Source organism: Protobothrops mucrosquamatus, unplaced genomic scaffold (genome assembly GCF_001527695.2).
Source record: "Protobothrops mucrosquamatus isolate PMUCROS unplaced genomic scaffold, P.Mucros_1.0 scaffold450, whole genome shotgun sequence".
In the NCBI taxonomy this organism is placed as follows: Eukaryota; Metazoa; Chordata; class Lepidosauria; order Squamata; family Viperidae; genus Protobothrops; species Protobothrops mucrosquamatus.
Genome location: NW_015386773.1, coordinates 314,778 through 342,703, shown reverse-complemented (window position 1 = coordinate 342,703; position 27,926 = coordinate 314,778). Strand labels below are relative to the sequence as shown.

At 36.3% G+C, this 27,926-nt stretch overlaps 1 protein-coding gene across 1 annotated transcript in view; it reads right to left on the bottom strand.

The window, feature by feature from the left end:
• The window catches only part of DMGDH (dimethylglycine dehydrogenase), a 36,491-nt gene that overhangs the window by 4,634 nt on the left and 3,931 nt on the right, over window positions 1-27,926 (bottom strand). The window contains exons 3-14 of the mRNA XM_015816433.1: window positions 26,353-26,451; window positions 24,938-25,102; window positions 23,585-23,789; window positions 17,087-17,335; window positions 16,572-16,770; window positions 13,999-14,168; window positions 12,115-12,268; window positions 11,060-11,225; window positions 8,827-8,957; window positions 7,632-7,849; window positions 7,294-7,451; window positions 3,079-3,138 (exon numbers count right to left, since the gene is read on the bottom strand). Of these exons, the coding sequence (XP_015671919.1) occupies window positions 3,079-3,138; window positions 7,294-7,451; window positions 7,632-7,849; window positions 8,827-8,957; window positions 11,060-11,225; window positions 12,115-12,268; window positions 13,999-14,168; window positions 16,572-16,770; window positions 17,087-17,335; window positions 23,585-23,789; window positions 24,938-25,102; window positions 26,353-26,451 (1,974 nt within the window). The remainder of the gene's footprint in view (window positions 1-3,078; window positions 3,139-7,293; window positions 7,452-7,631; window positions 7,850-8,826; window positions 8,958-11,059; window positions 11,226-12,114; window positions 12,269-13,998; window positions 14,169-16,571; window positions 16,771-17,086; window positions 17,336-23,584; window positions 23,790-24,937; window positions 25,103-26,352; window positions 26,452-27,926) is intronic.

Here is a 27,926-nt window from a genome sequence, read left to right as displayed (position 1 = left end):
TTTCCCCTTTTTACAGTAAAATATTTAATGAACTAAATAAGGTCACAATCATATTGTTAGCTGATTAGAAACTGATTACAAAATTACAGAATTGCCTTTGCTAAGCAATATGGTTGTAAAGTGTGACATCACATGACCATGCCACTTAGCAATCCAGCTCCAGCAGTCCCAGCTGTTGTTAAATGAGGACTGTAATTGCAATCACATGACTATAGCTCTTTGCCATTTTGTAATTGTGAGATGGTGCCAGTCATATGACCATGGACAATGTAATGGCCAGAATTCTGAGGACTGTTTTAATAGCGCCAAGGTAAGTTTCAATGGCTGCTGAACGTGTGGTTGTTAAACCAATCCATTTTAAGGCAAAGGCTTTGCTTTTCTAGTCAACTATTTTTCAATTACGCTCTCCTTCCATTAAATAGCTTCTTCCCAAACAGGTAGGGAGTCCTTGAGTTACCACCATTCTGTCAATCCTTTCAGTAAACCTGACAGAATGAGCTAATTCTATTTCATTATAAGGCTACATGAACAGAATCTCACAAGTCTAAAAGTACAAATATCCTGCCATCTCTTTTTACAGCCTGATCAATTAAGTTGGGTCCTTCCAAAATTTCTTTCTCTGACTCAGGTTTCTCCCTCTCTTGTTTCCTAAGTAGTGTATCTTTCCCTGGTCCCTCAAGGTCATTCCCACATACAGTACCATTACACAGTCATTTAGCAATCATTTGAAGCAATGGAGTTGATGAATTCATGGTACTTATGTCCGGTCCTGAAGTTACAGTCACTGAAGTGCTCTCTTGGTCATGATTTCAAAATTCAGGCACGTCACATCCTCCCCTCACTTATGAAGGGCACTTCAGCTTCCCCGCTGCCTATTTCATCTCCCATCTCTGCTCTTTTGACTGCCCTGTATACCAGCACTCCTCAGTGGCCCTGGCATAGGGATTGAAGAAAGGGCCAGAGACTTTCAGCAGTCTTAGCTAGGCCATGCCTCCTTGCAGAGACTGGGTGGCAAGAGTTGAAGAGGAGGCAGTCCATTACCTTACTGAGGCTTGGGCCTAGCAAAGATCAAGCCAGGTGTGACTTGGATCAGGGTGGGATTCAGTTATGGATGGCAACAGGGAGTGCTAGGTTGCTGTCACTAAGCAATGTGATTACATGATGTTGCACTTCATTTAACATCGCATTGCTTAGCAATGGACATTCCAGTCCCAATGGTTGTTGTAATTTGAGGACTATCTATAGCTATGATTCTTTCTAACATTCTGTCCCATCACCATCACTCCCTGGCTCTGGAGTAAGTTTTGCTCAGCACACTTATTCTTTCCTGTTTGTTCTCCCCCTGTCCATGGGGCACTTCCATGGATTTCAACACTTTACTTTTCTGCTACCAGATCCCATTTGATTCCTGCATTATTGTTCTCTCTGAATTAGTAATTGGACTACACATTATCATTCAGATGGTCTACAGTGCCAGAACAGTATCTATTTCTACTGTGATGTCTCTGAATTCAGTCACAAAGCCAAGAAGCAACAGGAGAAAAAGAAAGGAAATAAAAAGCACTGTGTGTGTGTGTGTGTGAGAGAGAGAGAGAGAGAGAGAGAGAGAGAGAGAGAGAGAGAGATCAGTATGAGTATGAGAGGACCCCGTGTCAGGGCAGATTTAGAGGTCATGCAATTAGTACCATTTTGGATTCTTTAAAATAATAAATGAAGAATATTGCAAAACCTCTGAAACCTTTCTTGTAATTTGTTCTAAATAAGTAGTAAAAATTGTTCAAACATTTAATATTTTTCTACCATATTAGAATATTTTTCTATTTGCTATATGTTATTTCTCTTTTTAATTAAATTTATAATTAGATTATATTTTATGAGAGAGTGTTGCTTTATATTTAAAAGAAAAGTTTTTAATTTTAACAACTGGAATCCTGAATTCTGGCTGGCAAAGCAAAATACTAAGTCCATATTTCAAGTCTTTGAATCCAATTAATTCTCCCCAATTTTTTCTTTACAAGTTTTTCTTTTCTTTTAAGGCTTAGAATATGTACACTTCTGCAAATGTGCTTATCATTGAATACAGTAAAATATTTAGAAAGCCCAACTTTACATTAGGAAATTATCTCTCAGAAATAGTTTCATTACTCGTATAGAATACTGAACTAGGACAAATATTAATTGCATTAAAAATGAGCCCAATTCATATTCAATGGGATAGGAATCCAAAGCTTCTATCATCATACTAAACATCCTAAGTATGTAAGGAGAAAGTTCTGACCAATATTATTTTTAAAATAAAATTTTCCAAACTGATCACCTCCAGATATGCTGAACTTCACTTCCCCTAATATTGCTTTGCTGGGATATTTCCTAGATAACATGGATGTGCAAGTGTAAATGTATGTGTATATGTATACATGCACGCACACACACACACAAACACACAAAAAGGAGAGATAATTTAAAAATGAGAAATGCTAGGGAGAAATTTCTCATTCTCCAAGATGATTATCCCAGCTTTTATGGTAAAACTGAAAACTTCTAACTTAAACACAACAGAAAATCTGGTATTGTAAGTTTTAATTGCATCTCACATAGCAAGTTCTAGTTTAATAGTACTAAATAAATAACAATGTTTGCAAATTGTAAAAAAATTCCAACCCTCATTTCCTGATTTGACCACCATATTAATAGCCAGATAATTATGCATAAATCATTATAATTATGCATAGATAATTAATCTGTAGTAAAACAGCTGTGTGCAATTTTGTATCGGAACTTCTTATTTTAGCTAGGTTTGAATTGTATAAAGGAAACTGCTTTGATCCCCAAATTACTTGGAAAGTGCCAAAAAATGAAATTAATTAGTAGATCACATTATAGTTTGTTATCTACTAAAATAGCAGCATGGACTGGGAAATGAGACAGAAGGAATGAACACTGCTACATACACCAAGGTACACTACTGTTGAAGCATATAATTATCTGCTGTTGTTTTGTAGATTCAAATATAACTATTTGCAAACAAAGGAAGAAAGAATAAGTAATTAAAGTGTAGTAGAAAAAAATAAAACCCACCTTATTTAATTTGATAAAATATTGCAGTCCAGCTTCCAGAGGATTGGTGTCACAATTCATCTGTTAAAAAAAAGGTGCAATAAAAAACCACTAGGTGGCATATTTTTTCTCATTTCTTGTGATGTCCAGCAAATGAAACCTATATTTTACATTAATAAAATGTTTATTTTATTAAATTAGCATAGTTCTTAATAAAATGTATATACTAATCTTATACTATTCCCATTAAAAATAAAATGTAAGCTTCAACATCCATTGCAAAATCAACAGTGCATAAATGATAAAGGAGCTGTGATCATTATGATAAAAGCACATTTTTTAAAGCAAGACAAATCAGGAAACCCATAAAATTACCTTTACTCAATCAGACCAATGAAGGTTATTTCTATGTGAAAAGCAGCTCTTCCTAGGACTTTAAAAATGAACTTTTCTGTAGGTTTAGCTAGAGATGCTAGTGATTAAACCTAAATATTTTACATGTATGCTACAGCATTAGACAAATATATGTTACAAATTCTGTCTGGATTTCTGGTGTTCTAAGTGGCATCTTGGTTCTCCAGACATTGGAGAATTCCTATTCAGGGGCTGGTTATTCAGTAGAAGGCTCACAACCACTAATTAGCTAGATTGATTATTTTATTCTAGGCTAGAATAAAGTAATATAAAATAGAAAAATAGTGCGGTTCACAGCAAATGGAGTACCCACATTGTACCTGATGAATACGTGTGTGTGTGTGTGTGTGTGTGTGTGTGTGTGTGTGTGTGTGTATGTCATCATCATTTTAGCCATTGTCTATCCACTGCAGGATGAACATGCATCTGCCGCATGTTTCCAACCAACACAGTCCTGGGCTTACTTTTACCAATTGGGCCTGCAATACTTGCTGATGTCGTTGTTCCATCTTGTTTTAGGTCTCTTTCATGGATGCCTTTTATCAAGTGGGATCCATTCTATGACTGCTTTGGTCCACCTGCCATCAGTTCTTCTTCTTGCTGTGAAACCAGCCCATTTCCATTTCAATTCTTTTACTCTCTTGAATTGATGATATTGTATACTATTGTTTGTTCTCTAACATGTGCATCTATCTTGTCTTGTAATGCTGAGCATGTATCTTTCCATGGCTCTTTGCACCACTTGTAACTTTTGTATTGATTGTGAGGTTAGAGTTCATATTTCACTGGCATATGTTAGAGCAGGTAGCACACACTGATCGAAAACTTTTCAGGCATAGGGAGAGGTTGTTGTTGAAAATCATGCTTAGCTTGCCAAATGCCTGCCAACCACATTTAACACAACTTTCAATTTCCTTTATTGTATCACCTTCCATTAAGACCTGTTGGCCAAGGTATACGTAGTGGTCAACTACATCTAGTTCTTCTCCAGATATATATTTTTTCTTTCTTTGGTGAATTTATTAAACATAACCTGGCTCTTTTTCAGGTTTATTTTCAAGTCAAATGGTTCTCCTGCTTTGTGCAGCTCTTATATGTGTCTCTTGTAGCTCTTCTGGGTCTTGTGAGAACAACACCAAATCTTAAGTGATTTAAATAGGTGCCATTGATTTTTATTCTATGTTTTGTCCAGTCTAGTTTGCAAAATACTTCTTCAAGGCAGGCTGAGAAAAGGATAGGTGATATTGTAACGCCTTGTCGTATACCTCGTTCTATGTTGATTTCCACTTTAAGATCTTTAAGGCAAATTTTGCCATTCCTTTTTCATATATTGATTATAGTAAGTTTATGTAAGCCTACTCCTTGGATGAGCAATGCCTTAATTATTGCTTGTTGGAATACTGAGTCAAACGCCTCTTTGTAGTCAATGAAAGCCATGCACAAATGCATGGTGTACTCGATGTGCCTTTCAGTGACTTGATGAACAACAATTTCATTCCTAACCAGAAGTGTTATTTGCTTATGAAGCCAAAAAGGTACCATCTTACAGAAGAAGAACATGGATTGCAGAAGTAGTTTTATCTGTATTAAGTCTATGCAACAATGGGTTAAAGAGGAAAAAGTAATTCTGAGTGTGTGCACATATGCATGTACATTATACATGTCAATATCTTCTTAGTGTGTGTATGTGCACGGGTGCACACACGCACACAAGGGATTATGCTGCACGTGTGTGAAGACACAGCCTCTATAAGGAGTTACTGACAGATGTGCTGTGATTGTCCTTCAAATCCAAACAACTTGCACAATCCAATCAGTTGGTATGCAGTTAAAATACATACTTGCAAATGTATGCTTTATAGAAACAGTGCTGTGTAGTTATATAAAATTAAAGAAGAAAGGTGATTTGGAGCAAATGAAGTACCCACATTGTATCTGATGACTACTTTTGATCTATTTTTCCTAGATTTCAATCCTCATTTTGTTTCACAAATTTTTGGAACTTAATTTTGTTAAATGGTAAGCAGCACTGAAATGCTTGTTTAATTCTGTTTGATTTTTGAAAATTGTGATCTGTAATTTCTTTAAAAAGAGAGCACCAATCATCAACATTAATATGTACTGGTAATCCTTGCTTACTGCCTTATGCAGCAACCATTGGAATTTATGATGGTTGAAAATACCCCAAAACTTGGCAACCAATCTTTGAATTTATAGCTGTTGCAATTCACACAAAAGCACACACTGGAGAAAGATTCCATATGATTCTCTTTTTATGTATCTTTGCTCTATGCGGGTTATAGAGAGAAAGATTTAAATTTAGGTTTTATTATTTGTGCCTTCCTCTTGATTTTTTTATTAGCTGCAGTATGTTTGTGCATGTGTGTGAGAAAGAGGGAGGACAGTGTGCATAGGTATAAGGAAATATTTTCTTAATTTAATTTAATTTAAATATATTTGTTTTTAATTATTTCTCTATGAGTAATAATTGTTACTCTAACACAGGGCTTTTCAACCTTTTCACCCATTGTACCACTTTTAGGATATGGCAATATCCGAGTACCACCAGTCACTTAGCAAGGTGTCAAAACTTGATGACCAAAAAAAAAAAAAAAGGAAAAAAGTGATAAAGTACAGGTAGTCCCCGACTTATAACAGTTTGCTTAGTGACTGTTCGAAGTTACAATGACACTGAAAAAAGTGCTCCCCAAGCCACAACCGAGCAAGACACCTGTCTGCCCACCCGGCGGCGCTCTTCCTCCTGTCCGAGGTTTTCATTGTGAGCATTTTTGTCGAGGATTGGCAGCGGGGGTGGGGTGGGGGGTGTTTGGTTTTATTCCCCCCATCTGCTGGGTGGTTGCAGCAGGTTTTGGTCACTTCACATGACCCTGGGACACTGAGACCATCATAAATATGAATCAGTTGCCAAGCATCTGAATGTAAATCACAAGACCCTGGAGATGCTGCAACATTCCAGCTGATCGGCGCTTCTTCTGGGCTCAGCGGAAGCACCAGGATCAGCGCCGAGCTCCAGCTAGAGCCTGGCGCTGATCCTGGCACTTCCGCTGAGCCCTGACAGCCCTGCAGCTCCAGCCATCTCTCACTCAGGCTTGTGTGGTGCTGCCACCGGTTCAGCTCATTCCCCTCCCCCACTACCACTTTTCTAGAATGCTCGCGTACCACCTGCCAGGTGCCAATGTACCACAGGTGGTACCCGTACCACTGGTTGAAAAGCCCTGCTCTAACATACCTACCATACTCCTGCCTCCTGTTTTTTCCACAAAAAACATCCCTTTGAGGTGGGTTGGGCTGAGAAAGAGTATCTGGCCCAAAGTCATCCAGCCAGCTTTCATGCCTAAGGGAGGCCTAAAACATCCCTGGTATCTAGGCCAGCACTTTTACAAACAAGACTGGCATGACCATACGCATGCGCACATGCACATACATGCACACATACACATAGTTGTGGGATTCAGCCGGTTTGTACCGGTTCAGTAGAACCGGTAGCTAATATTTTGTTGACTTTGGCAAACTGGCTGAAGCCCTAGTTCTTTTTCTCAAGGCCCAGAATAGACTGCTAGAAGTGCATGGATGCCACTTCTGGAAGTCCGTTCTGTGTGTCGGAGGCCTGGGGGAGACTTCCCAGATCCAGAACGGCCCACTGGAAGTGCATGGATGCTGCTTCTGAAAGTCCATTCTGGGCCTTGGAGACCCAGGCCCAGAATGGACTTCCAGAAGCTGCGTCCAGGCAGAGAACCAGTTGTTCAGGTATTTGAATCCCACCACTGCATACACACACACATCAAAGACATGGTTTCCAACCTCTGCTCCCCAGGCACGAAAAGCCTTTTCTAGCCGTAATGTATTCATTGCGTATGTTCCAAAGTTGTCAATTCCTTCTTCACATCCAGCATCCATGATTGTAGAATATAAAGCTGCAGTATCTTCTCGTTTGTGGTACAATTCCCATCCTAGTTCACCTATAATACATCAAGAATAATATAGATTTTAACTAGGATTAAATTATAGCCATCAAACTTTAATCTGAAAAGAAATTTAGAATGATCTTTTTTATAGCTAGTCTATTTGATATCACTTTACATTTTTAGAAAAACCAACTAGTTTATTTATGAGACTAATAATAATTTCCTTTCACTTACCTGTATAAGAAATTCTAATTGCAGTTACATGAATGTTACCAATGCTTAAATGCTTGGACTGTAGAAAACTAAATGCAGCATCAGTAAGATCTTCAGAAGTTAATTTCTGGAGAACTTTCCGTGCATATGGACCTGCTACACCCAATACTCCAATTTCATCTGTAACGTTTTTGATGTCAACATTGTATTGTCCTCTAAATGCCTCTTCTTCAATCCATCTGTGTATAAAATAGATTTATTAGATCAGAACAAAATAATATTTAAAATATTATAGGACTAGAAATTCTATAGAAAGTTAATTTTGACAGACACCCATTCTTTTAGAATTACCAAAGAGTCAGTGGAGTAGATGGTGCTAAAAAGGTCGGAAATAATGCAGTCTCCTCCTTCTGTGTTACCTGTTTTTGTATTGTTTTTTTACTACTAGTTTTTTTTTAAGATTTCTGTCCTAACTGGCAGGCAGGCTGGAAGATTCTAGTTGTGAGAATTCATAGGACAGAACAGGACAGAATTTGTATCTGCTTCTGAGGCAGAAACAGTTTGGAAAAGCAATTCCTGGCTAACTACAGAGATACATAGCATGTTAGCCCAGGGCCTCCCTTGTTGTCTTTTCAACTATACCTAGTCAGTAGATCAAGGGGTATGATGATTGGTGAATCTAAAGCAGGGTACAACTCCAGCAATCACTTCCAGAAAAAAAGATTCCTTAGACTTCTTGGATAAGATTAACACAGCCATTACTTTCTTTATGCCATAAGGAAGGAAAGGTTGAAGAAACAAGCAAAAACTATGCCCATAAGGGTTTTTTAAAAACCTATGACTTAACTGAGGCTATTACAGAATTTTCCATTGCTAATATTTCACCAATGGACAGCTATTAAAATTACTTCTTATTGTACTCATTCAACATATTTACCACAAATATGCCACAAACAAGTGCAGTATCCCTGTATCCACACTCAACTTTCTCACACATTAGTGAACAAGACTTTTGCAGTTTATGAAACCTTATGAACAAATTGCTCCCAAGATTTTACTCTATATATACTCAACCAGTTATGAATTTATCTCTGATAAAACCTATTATTATTTCAAGTTTTTTACAGCCTTTTTTATTTTTTTGAACTGCAATTCATTCCACATTCCTCGGACCACAGGTTACCTTAAAACTTCAGAATTTAAAATTTACGCTGACCTTAAGTCATGAAGCTCTGATCCAGAACCAGTAATTAATAAAAATTCCCCTGGATTCAGATGAGAGACTGTGAGTTCAGCATAGACTTTGCCTTTGAAGGTTAACATATGACTTATATTTGTGAAACCCATCTATGTAGAAAGAAAGTCAAAACTGTAAGTTAAAATCATCAATTATATAGTAGCTTATAATAATGCAAATTAAATTTTTATAGCATAGCACACAAATAGTAGTAGTCCAGCAAAATGCTGTGGACGTAGTATACTTAGACTTCAGTAAGGCATTTGATAAAGTAGACCACAACCCACTCCTTGGTAAGCTAGAAAAAGGTGGAATAGACAACATCACCACCAGATGGATCTGTAGCTGGCTGGCAAACCGTACTCAATGAATAGTCCTCAATGGCACCATATCCAAATGGAGAGAAGTAAGCAGTGGGGTACCACAAGGTTCTGTCTTAGGCCCAGTACTCTTCAATATCTTCATTAATGACTTAGATGAGGGAATTGAAGGGGAACTCATAAGATTTGCAGATGACACCAAACTGACAGGAGTAGCCAACACCCCAGAAGACAAACTCAGGATCCAAAAAGATCTTGACAAACTTGAACAATAGGCCCTATCCAACAAAATGAGTTTCAATGTGGAGAAAAGCAAAGTTTTACATTTAGGCAGGAAAAATCAAAGGTACAAGTACAGATTGGGCGAGACCTGGCTCAAAAACATTAACTGTGAGAGGGACCTTGGAGTCCTAGTGGACGATTACTTGAATATGAACCAGCAGTGTGCAGCAGCAACCCAAAAAGCTAACACAATCCTGGGTTGTATAAACAGAGGCATAGAAGCAAGATCACGCGAAGTATTAGTACCGCTTTATAAAACCCTAGTAAGACCACACCTGGAATACTGCAGCCAATTTTGGTCACCATATCACAAAAAAGATGTTGAGAGTTTGAAAAAATCCAGAGAAGAGTAACTAAGATGATCAAAGGCCTGGAGACTAAAATATATGAAGAACGGCTGCGGGACTTGGGTTTGGCTAGTCTAAAGGAAAGAAGAAATAGGGGAGACATGATAGCAGTATTCCAGTATTTGAGGGGCTGCCACAAAGAAGAGGGGGTCACGTTATTCACCAAAGCACCAGAGGGCAGGACAAGAAACAATGGTTGGAAACTGATCAAAGAGAGAAGCAACCTGGAATTAAGGACAAATTTCCTCACAGTGAGAACGGGGCTGGACTAGAAGACCTCCAAGGTCCTTCCAGTTCTGTTCTATTCTATTCTTATTCTTATTCTACATATTACTGACTTAAGTAGACTTCTTCCTCTGCTGACTTTATACGTTCTTCTCTTTTTTTCCTAATAGAAACATTTTGTATCCAGAATCAATTGGAAAACATTTATTCAGACAAATCTGTGAACTCTTGCACTCTTTGGCAATTCACTAGGTTTGTTTTTTTTTAGAAAATAACAATTACAATAATTTTGTGTTTTCTTTTTATTTATGTTTGAGTGTCTTATGGTTTTAATTGTTATTTTTCTAAGCTGCCCAGAGTCGTGTTTTGTGAGGTGGCCAGGTATATGAATTTGCTAAATAAATACATAGATAAGTAGGTAAACAAACAGCTTACTCTGCTTTTCTTCCTGGTATAGCTTCAACAACTAATAGAATTAGGTCTACATCAGTCTGTTTATGTTGGAATAGATTAAACACTATTTACATGATACCTACTGTATATGCATTGACTATCTCATTAATACATATATGATCCATGCAAACACTACTCCATTCCATAATAAACAGACTAAATTCAAGATGTACTTGTCCTAATGTGGAAACGAGATGAACCCAGAAATAGGCTAACTGCATCTATAACAGGGAGATTACGACCCTGTTATTTTACCACCCTGGAACCAATCTACAGAAAGTATTATTACATCATTGGCTTCTTAAAATGCAAGGGGAAGCCAATTCTAAATCACTTTGTATTCAACTGTGCCCTCTTAGTTAAAAGAAGGAAGCTAGTGGCAATTAAGAAATGTGGTGGAAAATGTCAATACAGTAGGGAAGGCAGTGTGACATGAAGTAAAGTGACTTTCATGGTCCCTGTAGATCCAGATGGATGGTGTTATATTTATCTAGTTGGGATTATTGATTCAACACCTCTGAGTACAAAGTGATCAATGAACGGAATTAACAGTGGACTACTTATTATTGTTACATTATTATTTACCTTTGGGACCACATTTGCAAACAGACGATCCAAAAGTTTAACTGAATCACTGCCTCTGATGCTAAACTTGCCAAAAGGAGTAAGGTCAATCACACCCACTTTTTCTATCACTTGTTGATATTCCCGACTTACAGGTTCAAACCAGTTTGTGCGTCGAAAACTAGGTCTGGAAACACAATATTTCAATGACTGAAAAATGTAGCATATGACTGTTTGTAAATTAGCATAAAGCAACTTATTCAAAAATATCATTTCGGCATTGTTTTTCTTTAAAAATAAATGTCATGTATCTTGATTAATGTATTAATTACTTTTCAGACATAGCTAGTATTGCATTACAATGGGTAATAGAGATCAAATAAAATATATTTTAAACTGAAAGCAAAATACTTGATTTGTTTCAAACAAAAGATGGCATATAATACAGGAATAATATGCTCTTTTAAAGGCACTTTTCATATTTTAAAGAGAAACAAGGAGTCCATATACATATGCTAGATATGCAGTGAAAACTCTTAGTCCTATTTCTTAAGATTACAATAAAGATAAAATGAGGAGGGAAACCATTTAGGCTATTCTGAACATTTTAGAGGAAGACATAAACATACTTAATTTATAAACATACTAGTGTTGGGGGAAATATGCTGACTTTGTAAACCGCTTCGAGTGGGCTATAAAACACTGCGAAGCAGTATATAAGTCTAAGTACTATTGCTATAAAATACAGTAAAACTTAGTTTAATGAATGATTAGGACGAGTGTCCATTAAATCACATTGTCCATTAAATATGGGATTTTATGCATATATATTTTACTCATTTTATTCATGTGCAAAATTGGAATAGGATTATATTATATTATTTTATGTTATGTTATGTTAGTCAAATGTTATAGGGCCAAATTTTGTCTACTGCATCTGAAATCTCTTACATCAAGGTCCACATGAAATCTAATATTTACTTTATATACAAAAAACTACCTGGCCAAATGGACAATATATTTCTATTAAATTCTTAAAGATAAATTAGCAGCACAAATATTTAATTTTCATTTACTTGTATCCAGTTTCATCACCATCTTTGTAAAACCAATGAGGTTGTTCCCAGCCTGCATGGAATCCCATGGAGCATTTAGACTTAAGGTTTTCATAAAGCCCACTGACTCTTTCTGTAGGTCTCCCAGCAAATCTTTCTTCTTTAGGAAACCCAACTGCAAAATTAGGAAAATAGCACATTAAATCAAACAACACGAAAAACAATAAATTGAATCACATATACTGTACAAACAAAAGCTTTGTTTCCAAAACCTCATGAGAAGGTCACATGCAATTTGGACAAGGCCATGTATGATCTGGGCAAGGGCCAGGCACAGATTCAGGGAGAAGACCTGTCATGGCCAGCAGCTGCTTCATGAAGGGCCACACTGGGCACACCTCTTCAGCAGCAGGAGGAAAAGATGGCAAACGACAACTGGGGGTGGCAGGGCAGCAGGCTGGCAGAGCTGGCAGGATGAGCAGAATGCAAGATGGCCAAAGGGCAGAGATAGGGGAAATCAGCAGGTGGGAAGAGTTGACAAGGAGGCAGATGCTTACCTAGCAAAGTTGGGGCTAGGAGACACCAAGCCAGGAGTGGCTTGGATCGGACTGGGTCTAGATAACGACTGGTGGGATTTCAGTTAATAATGGCAACCAGGATTTTAAGGATTGCTTTGCTAAACAATGTGGTCACCAGACATCACACTTCACAACCACATCACACAGCAACAGAAATTTCGATCCCTATTGCCATCATAACTCAAGGACTAGCTGTAGATAGACACCATTGACAGTATATACCACTCCATATCTTTTTTTTATTTTCACTTTACCACATCCTTATAATAATTAACACATTATCTTTTAAGCTTTTCGCCTCTTTCTTTTTGGGGAGACTTTCCTCAGTTTTTCCTTTCTATGGATTTATTCTCTCTTCCTTCATATATTTGATCTGTAGTTCGATTCTCGCTCATTCTTTCTACATGACCAAACTATCTCAAGTTAGCTTTTTGTACTGGCTACTCATTTTTGTATTTAGTCTACATTCTTTTACCATCTATTCATTTGCCCCATGTCTTCTTGTTGTATGACAAATACTTCTTAAGTGTTTGTTAAGTACCCTGACAGCATGTAAGAAGTTGTCAAAGGGTGCTCTGAATAATTCACACTTATTTACAGCAATTATAGCAAACATTTTTAAATTTTTAAAGATTTTTATCCTACCATTTTTTCCCATTTACAACTCAAGGTGGCAAACATACTAATGCTCCTTCCTTCTCCTATTTTCTCCACAACAACCCTGTGAGGTGGGCTGATTGAGGGAAAGTGATCAGCCCAAAGTCATCCATCTAGTTTTTCATAACTAAGGCGGGATTAGAATGCATAGTCTCCTGCTTTCTAGGCCAACTCCTAACCATTACAGACAGACATTGGTTCCTCACAGCACAGGCGCAGCCACCTGCTATACTATCTGTACGTCTTAAGATTTCTTCATCCATTTTCCTACTACATGCTCTATTTTTTGCCATTTATTATAACTTACATACATTCTCTCCATTTTAATTTTAAAATTCATACACCTTGCACAGTTGATCTAATCCACTTATTCTCATTCATGCTTTATGTCTATCATATAATACTCTTATCACATTCAGAACCCAATTTTCAACAACACTACATAATTCAAGTCCATAAACACTTTCATAGGCTTTCCCTACATAAACAAAGTACACTAAACACTGGGCATAAATAGGAAGGTAGTATACCTATTAGAGAATTCCAAAACCACATGGCAATAAATGATTCCTGTTCCCATTAATCCAGATAATTATAAAAAAGTTCAGTACAAGAATGTTTAAGTGTCAATATTATTTACAACATGGAAAATTATAAGCAAATGTCTTACCAATGTTATTGAAACCATAAGATTCTCTTGCTTTTGCTTCTGTGTATTTTGTAGTTGTCCATCTTCCATACCTATTTGGATCTACTTCAATTAGATCAAAAGGAGGCTCTCCATTGAGTATCCAGTCACTAAGATATTTTCCTATCCCACCAGCATGAATAATTCCATACCTGATAGCGAAGAGGAAAGAGGGAAAATATTTAATTTACTACAGTAATACATTTCATTAAACATTTCAACAAAGGCTATGTAAACTCACATTCTACTTGTTTTACAGGAATTCTGTTTTTTATCTCCCTGATATTTGATTAGTGCAAGGCATAGCAAGAGAGAGGAAGTCAGCTCCAGTAGAAGGATTAGATCTGAAAATCTGCGTGTAATTCCCAAATAAGGCCTTGATTCAGATCTACTTGACACAGGATGAAATCTCCTACAAAGAAGTCAAACTTCCGCATAGGAAACAGCATTAGTTTAGTTTTAGTCTGTGATACAAAATTAAGTATCTATGATACCATGTGCTCATGTCATAGGAAGCTGCAGTTAACTGCATTTTCCTACTGTATATTCACATGATAAATAGACACTTTCATATATATAACATGCTGATACCTGCAGCTTCCTCCAAAGAAGTGCCCTCTGTGTAGGAAATACATCTGGCATGGAGCAATCTTCATAGGACAGTCCCTTCTCATTTACTATCTTTCTATCTCTTTGTTTAGCTGATCACCTGTAAAATGGGGAAATCAGTGATCTGCTCTGTAAAGGTAAATGAATTATAAAAAATGGTAATTATTTTGATTCATAACCTAATGTTATATTTTAATAGAATAATAGCAACAAATAAGGTTCAAGTCACATTAAGTATACCTATTTATAGCTAAAATTTATACCAGTAATAAATTAGTTTTATAAGATGCGAATTATTGCCTTGCAATAATTGATACTTTATTTAATTTTGTTATAAATGTGAACAGATTAAGAATAAGAATAAGAATAAGAACAGATTGTTAATAAAATCAATAGGAGAGATAATATTGACTTGAATATTGAATATTGACTCCTACTGAATATAAATTTAAATACCATGGGATAAATCTCTGGGATCCAGAATCTTTGATAACATCACCAGAAATATTTCACAGTTTTGTTCAGATCACAGAAGGAAAATATTTGACATATTAATTGCAAAAAGATAAATGTTTCCCCTGTCCAGACATGTCCAACTCCAGACATGTCCATCTCCATTTCTTAGCCAAGGGAGCCAGCATTGTTTTAAGAAATTTCCGTGGTCATGTGACCAGCATGACTATACACCAAGGTGTACAAGGTGCACGGAACACTGTTACCTTCCCACTGAAATGGTACCTATTTATCTACTCACATTTGCATGTTTCAGAACTGCTAGGTGGGCAGGAGCTGGTGCAAGTAACAGGAGCTCATCCTATTGCACAACACTCAGATCTTGAACTCGAGCTGTCAGCTTTCCAGCTGACAAGCTCAGCGTCTTTAACCGCTGAGTCACCACGCCCCCTATTATTTGCAAATTAGCGTAAATGTAATACTAATTAAATTTGAGATCATTAATCTTTCTATCTTTAATTTGGCTGGAATCAATTCATCTTGGAAGATATTTTTTACCATTTTTTATATATGCTATATATATGCTAAGATTGGCTTTGAAGTGACTATCTGGCGATTAATATTCTTTTAAGAACAGATTCATTAAAAAAAATCAGCATGATAAAATGCTAGCTGTAATTCCAAAAGATGACTTTATGCCATACATAAAGTCATCTTTTGGAATTAAATAAATTAAAATCATTACTCCAAAATTAAGGATTCTTATTTTTTAGAACTTTTTTAAATTAACTTTTTAGTCCTCTGATTAACGCCTTTGAACTGTGGTGCTAGCTTACAATATTGTGTGGACTGCCAGAGCAACCAACATGACTACCATGGACTGCCAGAGCAACCAACAGAGAGGTACTGGATCGTATAAAACCAGACACATCACTAGAAGCCCAAATCATAAGTCTACGTCTGATTTATTTGGCCATGTCATGCATACAAATTCATTGAAGAAATCAATGATGTTAGAAATGGTTAGTGGAACAAGAAGAAGGGCAAGCAAGGAACACACTGGCTTGATAATATCAAAACTGATCCAACAACTGAAATAAGTTGTGCTTGACAGGATAGCCTGGAGAGCACTTGCCTATAAAGTGGCCAAGGGTTAGACACAGTTGAATACTTAAAACAACAACAAAGTCCTCTGATAGTAGGGATAATTGCATGTTCTTTTAACAAATATCACACACCAGAGATCTTTAATAATTCTCAGTGAATACTATTTCAATTTGATGGTTTTTAATTTTTAATGTCCTAATCACAATTTCTTATCGTTACCTGTAACAAGTCTTCAAACTCCTTTTCTGAAAAGGAAAATCAGGCACAGATACCTGTGATTTATATTTTATTTCTATTTTATTTTTGCAGTAAAGATTAAAGTAACTTAACAAACTTTTTTTAGTAATGACTGATGCACCAAAACCTTAAAGAATCAGCTTACTTACCCAAAACCAATGGCAACCCAGTAATTATGAACACTCTGATGTGGTCCCACCATTGGCAGAATATCTGGAGAATATGTTATAGGACCTGCAACTACATTGATAATATCTGCTTCTCTCAGGATGGGAACCATTTCCATAGCAGCCTCGACATGATCAATTATTCGATCTAAATCAGATTCAAAAAGTTCCTTTCCAAAGCCTTAAAAAAAAGTTTGATAAGTTTTGTATGTATTGTCTTCCCACTTCAATATATTTTCTATTTTATACAGAGCAAGCTCATGTTCCTGTTCCCAATAAGACTCAAATGTTAATACTGGACGTGTAAGCAAAAAATATAAATTTGGATATAAATATAAATTTGGAAGAACACTACAAAGAAGCAATGACTAGCATAAATTCATAAGCAAGATTGCCAAAAAAGTCATATACTGTATACTGTATGTATGTTAATCCAATTAACAAGTTGGAGCACCCAGCACGTACCACTGAAGTTTATTTTTCCCAAGCAAAATTACCTGGTGGGACTCCATCTTCCACCCAAGATTTCTGCAGTTTCATTTTTTCTTGACTTTCATATGGTCCTAATAAAAGCCCATCTCTTTCTTGTCTTAAATAATATGAACCTTCTAAATCACGAAGAACAGCCAATTCCTTTTTCAGGACTTTCACTTCAGGGATAGTTCCAGTAACAATATATTGGTGATGAACAGGTATGAGTGGATGATGCAGTCCAATCATTCTACCTATTTCTTGAGCCCAGAAACCTAAAACCACAATGTACAGAAATATAAATATTAGAATGACATGATGCTGGTCAACAAATAGCACAATCTTTTTAAGTACAAATTTAAAAAGTAAAATTCAATGTTTTTAAATATGACAGTGGTTCAAGGAAACCACAACCAATATACTTATGCCTGGGCTGCAGCTGCATCCAACTAATACTAATAAAAATCAAGGAAGAAAAGCCCAAAGATAAAGAGGATAACTTGAGATGTATTTCTGTATGCAGTATTTATATCCTGTCTTTATTATTTTTATAAATAACACAGTACTCTTTCTCCTCTTTTCCCCATAACAACAATCCTGTGAGGGAGTTGGGCTGAGAAAGAATGACTGTCTCAAGGTCACCCAACCAGCTTCATGCCTAAGAAGTGACTAGAACTCATAGACTCCTGGTTTCTAAGCAAGCACCTTAAGCCAGGGGTAGGCAACCTTGGCTCTTTTATGACTCGTGGACTTCAACTCCCAGAATTCCTGAGCCAGCCATGCTGGCTCAGGAATTCTGGGAGTTGAAGTCCACGAGTCATAAAAGAGCCAAGGTTGCCTACCCCTGCCTTAAGCAAACCAATCTGGCTTTGTGTTCAATGTGTCGCTTGGTTTTTATTATTAAACAGTAATAAAAGCAGGCCAATTGTTTCATTAAAACACATGAATATCCTCAAGAATTACAAAACTGGAATGCCAAAATGGTAAAATTAAAAAGACATTCTTGCAGACAGATAGATAGATAAGATAAATAAATGATAGACAGACAGACAGACAGATCCTTCCAGTTCTATCAGCCTAGCTCTATCAAATGAGCAGGGAGAGACCCAATAATAGTTTTTGACTGCAGACCCTGCATTTTGGAATAGCTTTTCTCCTGAGGCTAGGTTAGCATCCCTGATAGTAGCCTTTTAAAACAGAGGTCACCAACCTTTCTCGGTTGGCGGACCAGAGGGAAAGGGAGGGGGAAGGATTTACATGCGTGCGTGCGCACACAGGGCCGCGAGCAGCGCATGGCGCAAATGGGGTGGGCTAGCACCCATGATACTCACTAGTTCTACCCCGTTCTTGCGTGGCACAGCACCCCGTTTTCGCACCCCACATTGCAGCAGCGTCCCATTTCTGCGCTCCGCAGCGGCCTATTTTTGTGCAGCACAGTGGCATCCCGTTTTCACACCCCGGAGCAGTGTCCTGTTTTTGCGCCCTGCGGCTGCAGCGTTACCACAAGTTGGGACATGTGCGCACACTGGCCTGCCTGTCCCACGGCCCGGTGGCCAGCAGGCCAAGGCCCACTACCAGGCTGTGGCCCACAGGTTGGGGACCCGTTTTAAAAGCTGGTAAAAAAACCAGAAGTGTTTTGGAGTGCATTTGAGGGTTAAGGAAAAGCTATCACTTTTATTTTCTGGTTATTATTTTTCTTTCTTTTGTACTGTGTTTCTTTGTTTCATTTTAATGTATCCAGCTAATATCATTAATGTGCTTTATATGTTTATCCTGAATGAATGTAATCTGTTAGTTGTAACCTAATTTACAGTGGTATCTAAATACAAGAAACAAAGTAAACAAATAATGCCCCACCCCAACTTTCCTGATGTTCCTTTGCTGTGTCCACATGCACATGCACTGTGTAAAATTTAGCTGTATGATCTGGAAAATCTTCCTATAAAGGGCATAATAAACTTTATAAGAGAATATCTGTAAAACTCACAGTGAAGCAAGACGTACCCATCTGTTCTGACTGGCCCTGAGCAACAACAGTAGGTTTCCTAATAAAGAATCTCAGTAAATCTCCCTTTCAACAGACCAAGTAGGAGGATGTTGAAGTGAATCTGAGATAGGGATCTAAAATGGTTGGGCAGTTCCAAGATATTTAGCCAGCTGCAAAGTTCAATTTCCAGGGCTTGCTATTTTAACAGTACCTTTGTTGACTGTAGTCCACAGACAGCATAAACCTTGTAGAAAAGCGATAGGATTGCAGTTTTCCCAATAAGGTCATATTCCAGACTAAATGAAATTTATCATGAATTATGAGAATCAGACTAGCTGTACAAAAGTTAAACTTTAGTCAGAGATTAAAGATCACGAGACAAGCACAAGTTTTCCACTCAGACAGATGATCTTCTAGACATGAAGCACACATAGGAATCTGAAATGCTGTCTTATGGAAGTTAGATTGCACTATTTCTAAGGAAATACAGATAGTCCTCTACTTACAACCACAATTGAGCCCAAAATTTCTGTTGTTAAGCAAGACAGTTGTTAAATGAGTTATGCCCCATTTTATGACCTTTCCTACGATAGTTGTTAAGTGAATCACTCCAATTGTTAAGTTAGTAACACAGTTGTAAAGTGAATCTGGCTTCCCCATTGACTTTGCTTGTCAGAAGGTTGCAAAAGGTGATCACATGATCCCAGGACAATGCAATCGTCATAAATATGAATCAGTTGCCAAGCATCTGAATTTTGATCATATGACCATGGGGATGTGGCAACAGTCATAAGTCACTTTTTTCAGTGCCGTTGTAACTTCAAACGCTCATTAAATGGTTGTAAGTTGAGGACTACCTGTAATTGGGGTATAGTCTGAATTGAATTGTGTATAGAAGATGAGCCAATAATGTAGGTTTCAAATAGTTTAATACAGCAGACACAAAATTACCTTTTAAGAGAAAGAAAGAAAGAAAAAAGGAGCTACGTGCTTCTCTATGCTACTCCTGCCTAAACCTTAATACAACACGCAGATATTTAAAGCCATTAAACATCTTGGATTAATCTTGAGACTTTTTGCATACTTGTACTTAAAAAGAATGAATTTGTTTTAACACATATGGCTTCAATTGCAAAGCTACTTTTAATGAAGACCAAGTCATGAAATGGAGATTGGAAACAAAAGTTAACCTTCTCCTTCCTTCTAACCTCTTCCTTATGTGGAAGGAATAGCCTTTCTACTTGCTATTTTATTACCAAGAATTTATTAAAGAGTTGCCTTCCAACAACAAAAAACACAAGTTTACAAAACAGTCTGAATAGTAACACAGCAGATAATTTTGTGTGTTAATTATCAAACTACAAAGTGGAAGAGAGAAAATATTTGTGAGAAATATTTACTGTGTTTTTTGCTTGTCAAATTTAAAAAGCCACTGGACTTCATAAAGGTAGAAATAGCAGTAGAAATAATGATGTAACCATGAAGAAGCAGCTAGTCAAACTGCTGAATAGCCTGAACTATGCTTTGGAAATTGTGTAATGTATGCTCTGAAATTGAGCAAATTGATGAGTCCTAAAGGTAAGCTGTTCTCTACAAAATCCACTCTGAACTTACCACACTAAGCCTGGCATGAAAACGAGACCAAATTATTTGTTTTGAAGAGGAGGATATGGAACAAAGAAAGAAGATTGGCTCCAACAGTTTTAGGAAAATTCAGTTTTGTTTACCTAGACTAGAGCATTCCTAAGGCAGTAATCAATATTAGCTCCAAGAGTTCTTTTGGCTAAACATTGAATCCAGGCATACTTCAGTTATTAACTTAATGAGAGAATGAGAAAAAGCTGCATAGACTGGTCTACCAATATCTGCCTTTTCCTTTAGGGCAGGGGTCTTCAAACTCGGCCCTTTTATGACTCATGGACTTCAACTCCCAGAATTCCTCAGCCAGCATGCCTGGCTAAGGAATTCTGGAAGTTGAAGTCCATGAGTCATAAAAGGGCCGAGTTTGAAGACCCCTGCTTTAGGGGTTGTTTTCTTCTTTCTAGTCTCCATATTTTGACTTTGCTTTCCCAGATATTTTCTGTCAGCCCTCAGAGGTAAGTAAGCCAGATCAAGAATGAAGAAGAATGAGAATGAAGGAATTCCAGGAAAGCTTCATTGTTGTAGTGCAGTGTTTCTCAATCTCAGCAATTATAAGATGTGTGACCTTCAACTTCCAAAATTTCCCAGCCAGCATGAGGTTGAAAAACACTCTTGTAGGGTATAGTAAAATAATCCTGAAAGCCTAACAGAATTCTCTTTACCCTATCTGATACCAAACAAAATCAAAATAGGTTTATTTTAAGTCTATTTTTCAGTTTCTTTTTTTTAGGACTAAATAATATTTTTTGAAAGTACTTTTTTAATGGTTTGCACATTTGTACCCTATTCCCAGGCAAAAGTCTAAATTTCTTCAAGCTGGGATATCATTCCCCTCTGGGGCTGTGAGCTTGTTGCCCTTCAAGAAAGTCATACAGGCCTGGCTGGGCCAGGGGCACATGGGAACTCATTGATACAATAAAAATTTAATTTTGGGGGTTATTTTCTGTGCTGCTCTTTGTTGTTTCTGTGCTTTTATTGTTACATTGTGTTTTAACTGTTCTGTACACACTGCTTCAAGTTGCATAAAGCCTAAATGGCATTACAAATCTAATAAACAAGTAAGCTTCCCATGTTATAAAATCCCATTTTTAAAAAACCATGGCCACTATTAAGTTTTAACATTAATAAATAAGAGGGATAGCATTATAGACTTTTACCATACACAGGGGCAACTGATGAGATGCCTCTACCCCATGTCTCTCCCACTTAGAAAGAAAGTGATATATACAGTAATTGAGAGTTTGGTGCCAGTTCTGATTTCATGAACTGATCCACGGAATAAAAGAATCCATCCCAACTTCCTCCCTTCTTTGCCAAGGGTGGTAGAAGCAGAGAAGGGAAGTATGCTAGGGGAATGGTTATTATGACGCCATTTTTCTTACCCCATGGATCACTCTACAGACAATGTAGGGCATGTGGGAGAAAGCTTTAGATGATGCAGCAAGGGTTGGCAATCCACTTAGCTTTGCTTGGTCTGGCAGGTCTGCTATATAATTACCAAAAATTACTATGAGCATTCAAAAGCATTCAAAAGACAATCACTGAAAATATGCTCCTACTCTTGAATACTAGTCCCTTTCATGTCAGACTATGGAGCAGGTGATCCAGAGGGCTTTCTGATGGTGTAAAATGATCAAGGGAACTTTTTCTAATTTTATCACTGCTTGACCAGAATTCTGGTTTCTGCAGTTGCTTTAAAGCAGACATGTCAAACTCGCGACATCACATGACGTCGCACAACGTATCAGGACTGTTTTGCCATTGCCGGCAATGGGGTGGGTGCGGCTTCCGCGTGACGCATCCTGCCTGCAGACCGGCAGTTTGACACTCCTGCTTTAAAGGTTGCTTTTTGATGGATACTAAATTTGTGTCAGAAGCATTGAAGCACTTCCAGATTGGAAGGATTAGCTGGTGACATCACTGTTGACTGGGGGATGCCCAGCTGGGGGCTTTCATGTCCTTGTTAAGTTGTCCATCAAAGTGATACACATTTATCTACTTGTGGTCACTCGCTTTCGAACTGGGTTGGCAGGAACTGGAGTGAATGACAGGAGCTCACCCCACCATGTGACAGCAACCCAGTCTTGGAACGTGAACTTGCCGATTGTCAGCCCAGCATCCTAACCACTACACTTTTTTGATGGATAAATTGACATTTCAACCTACACATGTAACAAAATCATTTCTCAAACACCAGCTCTTCAAAAACGTTTGTCCATTGTCTGCATCTCATTTGTACGGTTCCAGCTGATCCTTGAATAACTTCCAAGAAATACAAAAACTGTCTTTGTTGCCAGCTAATGGTTATTAGGTTAACTGGTTGATAATCATTTTGATAACATTTTGTGGATGTAGCCAAGAGCACTCCACAGCATAATAACATGTCTTATATACCTCCAAGCCCCAAAAATGTGCTGTTGTGTGTTCTCACAATACCTATAATGCTGAGCAGTCATGCAACTCAGTTCTTTCCTGTCACCTAGTTCCTCCTGGCTAATAGGAGAAAAACATAGAAAAAATGACTATGTGGATGAGCCCTTAGTTGTATCTATATTTTGGAAATCTGGCATTGTATTTTCATCCTATATATTTGTGTGCAAATTAGATCCACTGATTTATGTAATGTAGCTGAGGATAAATAAACTTATATTCTATATTACTGTTATCATTTAACCTTAAAAGGTGAATAATAAAACCTTTTTATAGAATGAAATTATAGAACAAAAAATTCCATGAGATCCTGAAATATGAAATGAAAAGCAAATTATTTCTTTATTTTGTAATATATTTCCTAAAACATTAATACTTTGATATGTAAGTTACATCTTTCTGCCCAGATGAAATGTTTCTATAGTTGTTAAACTATAAAGGCAGGAAACTATAATTCATCACTTACCAGCTGTATTTACAATTCTGTTTGCTTTAATTGTTCCATGTGGAGTTTCAACTTCCCATGTTCCGTCTAGTCTAAATTTTAAATTAGTTACTTGAACTGGATAATTTAACTGAGCTCCATATTTCTTGGCTCCTGCAGCCAAGGCCATAGTAAGTGAGTAAGGATCTATATGGCCATCTCCAGGATTGTACAGACCAGCTAAAACCTGTATCAAACAGAAATAATTTATGTTACTTATATTAGTTTTTCTCCCAGGTTCCTCAGCCAGTAGAAAATAGGAAAGATGTGATTACAAAACTTGGCAGCAATACATAGTTTCTAGAAAGTCAAAATCTTTCCATGTGGAATAAAAAAAATAAGCAAATACTTCATGTTAGTTCAGTTTGTTCTGTTAAATTAGGAATTATTCAAATTTATCTGTCTTACTTTACTATTCTTAACCTGCTTTGTTTCACTTATCAGACATCAATGTATATGTCATAAACAATAGATTGCAAATAAAAATTGACCTTCACTGTACTTACGAGTTCTTTTATAAACATTAATATTTAAGATTTCTTTCTGCCTCTGCACTAGCATAGGCTACAGAATAAATTAATACATTTGTACGTGTAGCTTATAGATGACATGATCTCCTTTTCCCACTCCAGGCTAAACCTCAATAGTTTAAATCAGTTTGATCCAAGGAATGCACAGCCATACACTAAACAATTGAGAGTTGGGATAAAATTAAATTAAATTTTACTTGTATTTAAATTAATTAAAATTGACCATAGTTAATACAAATATTCTCCAGTCATGTGTCTAATACATTTTCCCTTTCTCAAACAAACCCAATTTGCTATCAAGTATTGGAGATGTCTATGGGCTTACACCCATGTGCAGACACACTGAGCTCAATTTTGGAAGCAGAAAAAAGATGGCTTTTTAAAAATTGGTTCCTTGAAACAATGGCTTCAAACTGCTTTATGAAAACGGATCTTATTCTTGCATATCTCATTGTAGTTCATTTCTTCTTTAGAATAGAATAGAATACTTTATTGGCCAAGTGTGATTGGACACACATGGAATTTGTCTCCAGTGCATAAGCTCTCAGTGTACATACAAACAACAAACTGATAAGTCATAGATCATAAAATATAATCATAAGATACAAACAATAATTGATAAATCATAAGATACCAATAGGATAATTGCATTCTTTAGTGTGCATTCTTTTCATTGTTGGCAAAACCTCCAGTGAAAACTCTGCTGATTAAGACATTTAAAAATAATTTTGCATCTCAGACATGTTCCTTTGCATTTCTTAAACATTTTACAGATATCGTAAATAAATAAATTGTATTCCTCTACCTTTTCCATGTTTAATAATGGAAATAATTCTTGCACTTTTTCTGGATCAATAAGATATTGTTCTGTGGGGTGCCAACCTCCTCGGGTCATTTGGTATTTAAGTTCATCCACTCTTGTTGGAGTTGATGCAATTCTAACACTCCCTGGGCAGTGAAACCCCACAGCCTGAGAGAAATAAAACAAAATAATAACAACCCATCCTCTTCCAAAATCGAATATTCATGAGCACTTATGCAGTTCAAATGAAGTTCAAAATAATCACAATAAAATATATTGCGATCTAGGTTCCTCCTCATGAAATTAAATAAAATAGTTACCAATATTAGAAATCTTAAAAAAAAGTCCTCTATCTGAGCAGTCTGATTATGAACTTTGGAAATGTATTTTTCCATTTGATTTAGAAAAACATTACCACTGAGTTTGACCTCTTGCTCAAAATGTTTCTGAAAGAGGCCTCAAAGTTTTTTTTAAATCACATTTTATATTCATGATGCTTTACAATTTATTGGGATAGTATTTCTGAACTTATGATTGCCAGTTGGCAGATGATGTTGTGTTGTCAGGGTTTTTTTTTTAATCAAGCATTTCCGTTCCATAATCTTATTTCTCTAACTAATGAATCTGAAAAAGCGCAATGGAAAATACTCCTTCATAATATATTCAGTTTATTCAGTGGGAGTTTAACTGAAGTATGGGAAATCAGAATCCGAAGACTACTAGAGAGATGACTACTGTATACTGAAGTAATAAAGTGGTATCCCATTCAGGAGAATTACACCAAAACATTCCATCCTTTGTGGAGAAAAATTGAAAGCATTTTTCCATCAAATTTATTGAGCATAATAAAACAATATACAGAAGAAAAATTAAATTATCCCTATTTCCACAAGGGATACAATACAGACATTAGCAGAATTACCCTTTTGATGTCAAAGATCATCTAGTCTTTGCTTCACTGATGTGGTCATTGCATCAGCATGAACTTTGCCATTAAGCATTTTCATTGTATTTATTTGTTCTCTCTCACAGATTTGAACAATTTAATATGCAACACTTTCAAATTTTTAAAATTATTAATGTGTGCCATAGATAAAATTACATGAATTCACCTGTAATATAATTTCTAGAGACACTGTAGATAAATAAGGATACAAGAATGTAGTAAAATGATTAATATTTGCAGATACCTTTGAGACATTAAAACTTATTAGAGTATTATAAACATACAAAACTACATATTAATAATGTATTAGCTTAATATTTGTGTCATTAATTCAAAAATGCTATTCTCATATACTATAGCTTGTATACAGATATAGATGCTAAAGCTGCTAAACAGCTCCAGCCAATCAAATCATTCTAAAATTGTGTATTTCACATAATTACTATTTAACTTGTAAATTAGGTATTATTACCTGCCCAGTCTCCTCTTCTAACTTTTCATAAAGCTTGATGCTGTAATGATGGATTTTCTTCAGATTTATTCCAGGGTGGAAATATGTTGTCAAACCCGCCTTTAAAAAAGACCAAAAAATGTTTTTCACAGCATTTATCATGTCATTTCCATTAACAATATCATTTAAGGTTTTGCTTCAGTTTTTGTGTTCAACATATCACTTCCATTCCCATTAAAATTTCTAATATATTTTTTCCAACATTTCCTCACTTCAGTTTTATTCAAAATGAATTCTTAAATTTTATATTTAATTTCATTTACTTTGCTGCAGGTTCTTCAGTTAACCCCCTTCATCCACTTTCAAAACTATTTTTAATTTCTATCAAATTTGTTCTCCAGTCTTTATTTGAGTAAATACTGTGTAATATCTTTTTTCTTCATACCCACTGTATAATTTCTATCATAATTCTTGAATTATGAAAATTCATCATTTTTCACCATTCTTGTTACCACACTTCTAGACAGTATAATACAGTCAATACATTTCTGTTCAAAATTATGTTTGACTTCAGATTTCTGGGTGAGGAATGGGATCTAGCACATCTCCAAATGAGTGGAGTCAACATTATGGCTATTCTCTGGCTCTGAAGAGGTCAGGAGATTGCCCACTTCTGCTCTGAATGGCTGTTCTTTATAAGGAGACCATAGGACAGCAATTTCCAATGGATTTGAGTCCCAGGAAATAAAGGAAAGTTATCATGCTTTCAATCAAGATGGAGCCTTTTTAAGAACATTGGGTTTGCTAGCCTCACTTTCTAATCACTTTTGGAAATTGCCTTTTTAACTATCTTGGGGCTAATAGAGATCTTCAAAATTATAATGCACTGGGCAACTTGTACAAAACTTAGAAAATAGGTAATTAGGAAGACTTAATTCTTTCAATTGTCTGATCTGGGCTCTTTTAGAATCAAATGGGAAAATTTATAGAATGATTATAAATTATAACAGATATCACAGATACTTCCAACCGCAGCCAGCATACCTGACCTCCTAAGTAAAGTAGGGGTAAATATCCAAATTCAGGAAAAGAGATTTAGCAAAATACAAGAAATGGCGAAAAGCTTTTTAATGCTCAGATTTTTCTAAACATTGTCAGAGAACTCTTGGAAACTGTATGAGCTTCCTTTAGGAATTATCCATGAAAGTCTGATGTACTAAGGAAACGGATCAAACCATCAATCCCATTTTAGTTCCAGCAGAAATAATTCAAGGACGGTATTTTTAATGATTAAAGTGTACATCTTAATACATGCCTAAATCAATATAGCAATTGTACTTGCATATGTAAATAGTCAAAAATTTGGAAAATAAGTACTTTAAGATTTTCAGACTGAGAATATTATTTTTTTTAGTTTCTAATAACAAAATGAACTTTATTATAAAGGTGATTTTCTTTTCACATTAGAAGAAAAATTTAGTTATAAAACTTATTAGAAACTAAAGTTATTCATGATTACTATATATATATGAACGTATATGATAACAAAATGTTTTCCATCTCAGATATTATGGTACATTCTAGTTGTGTCTAAC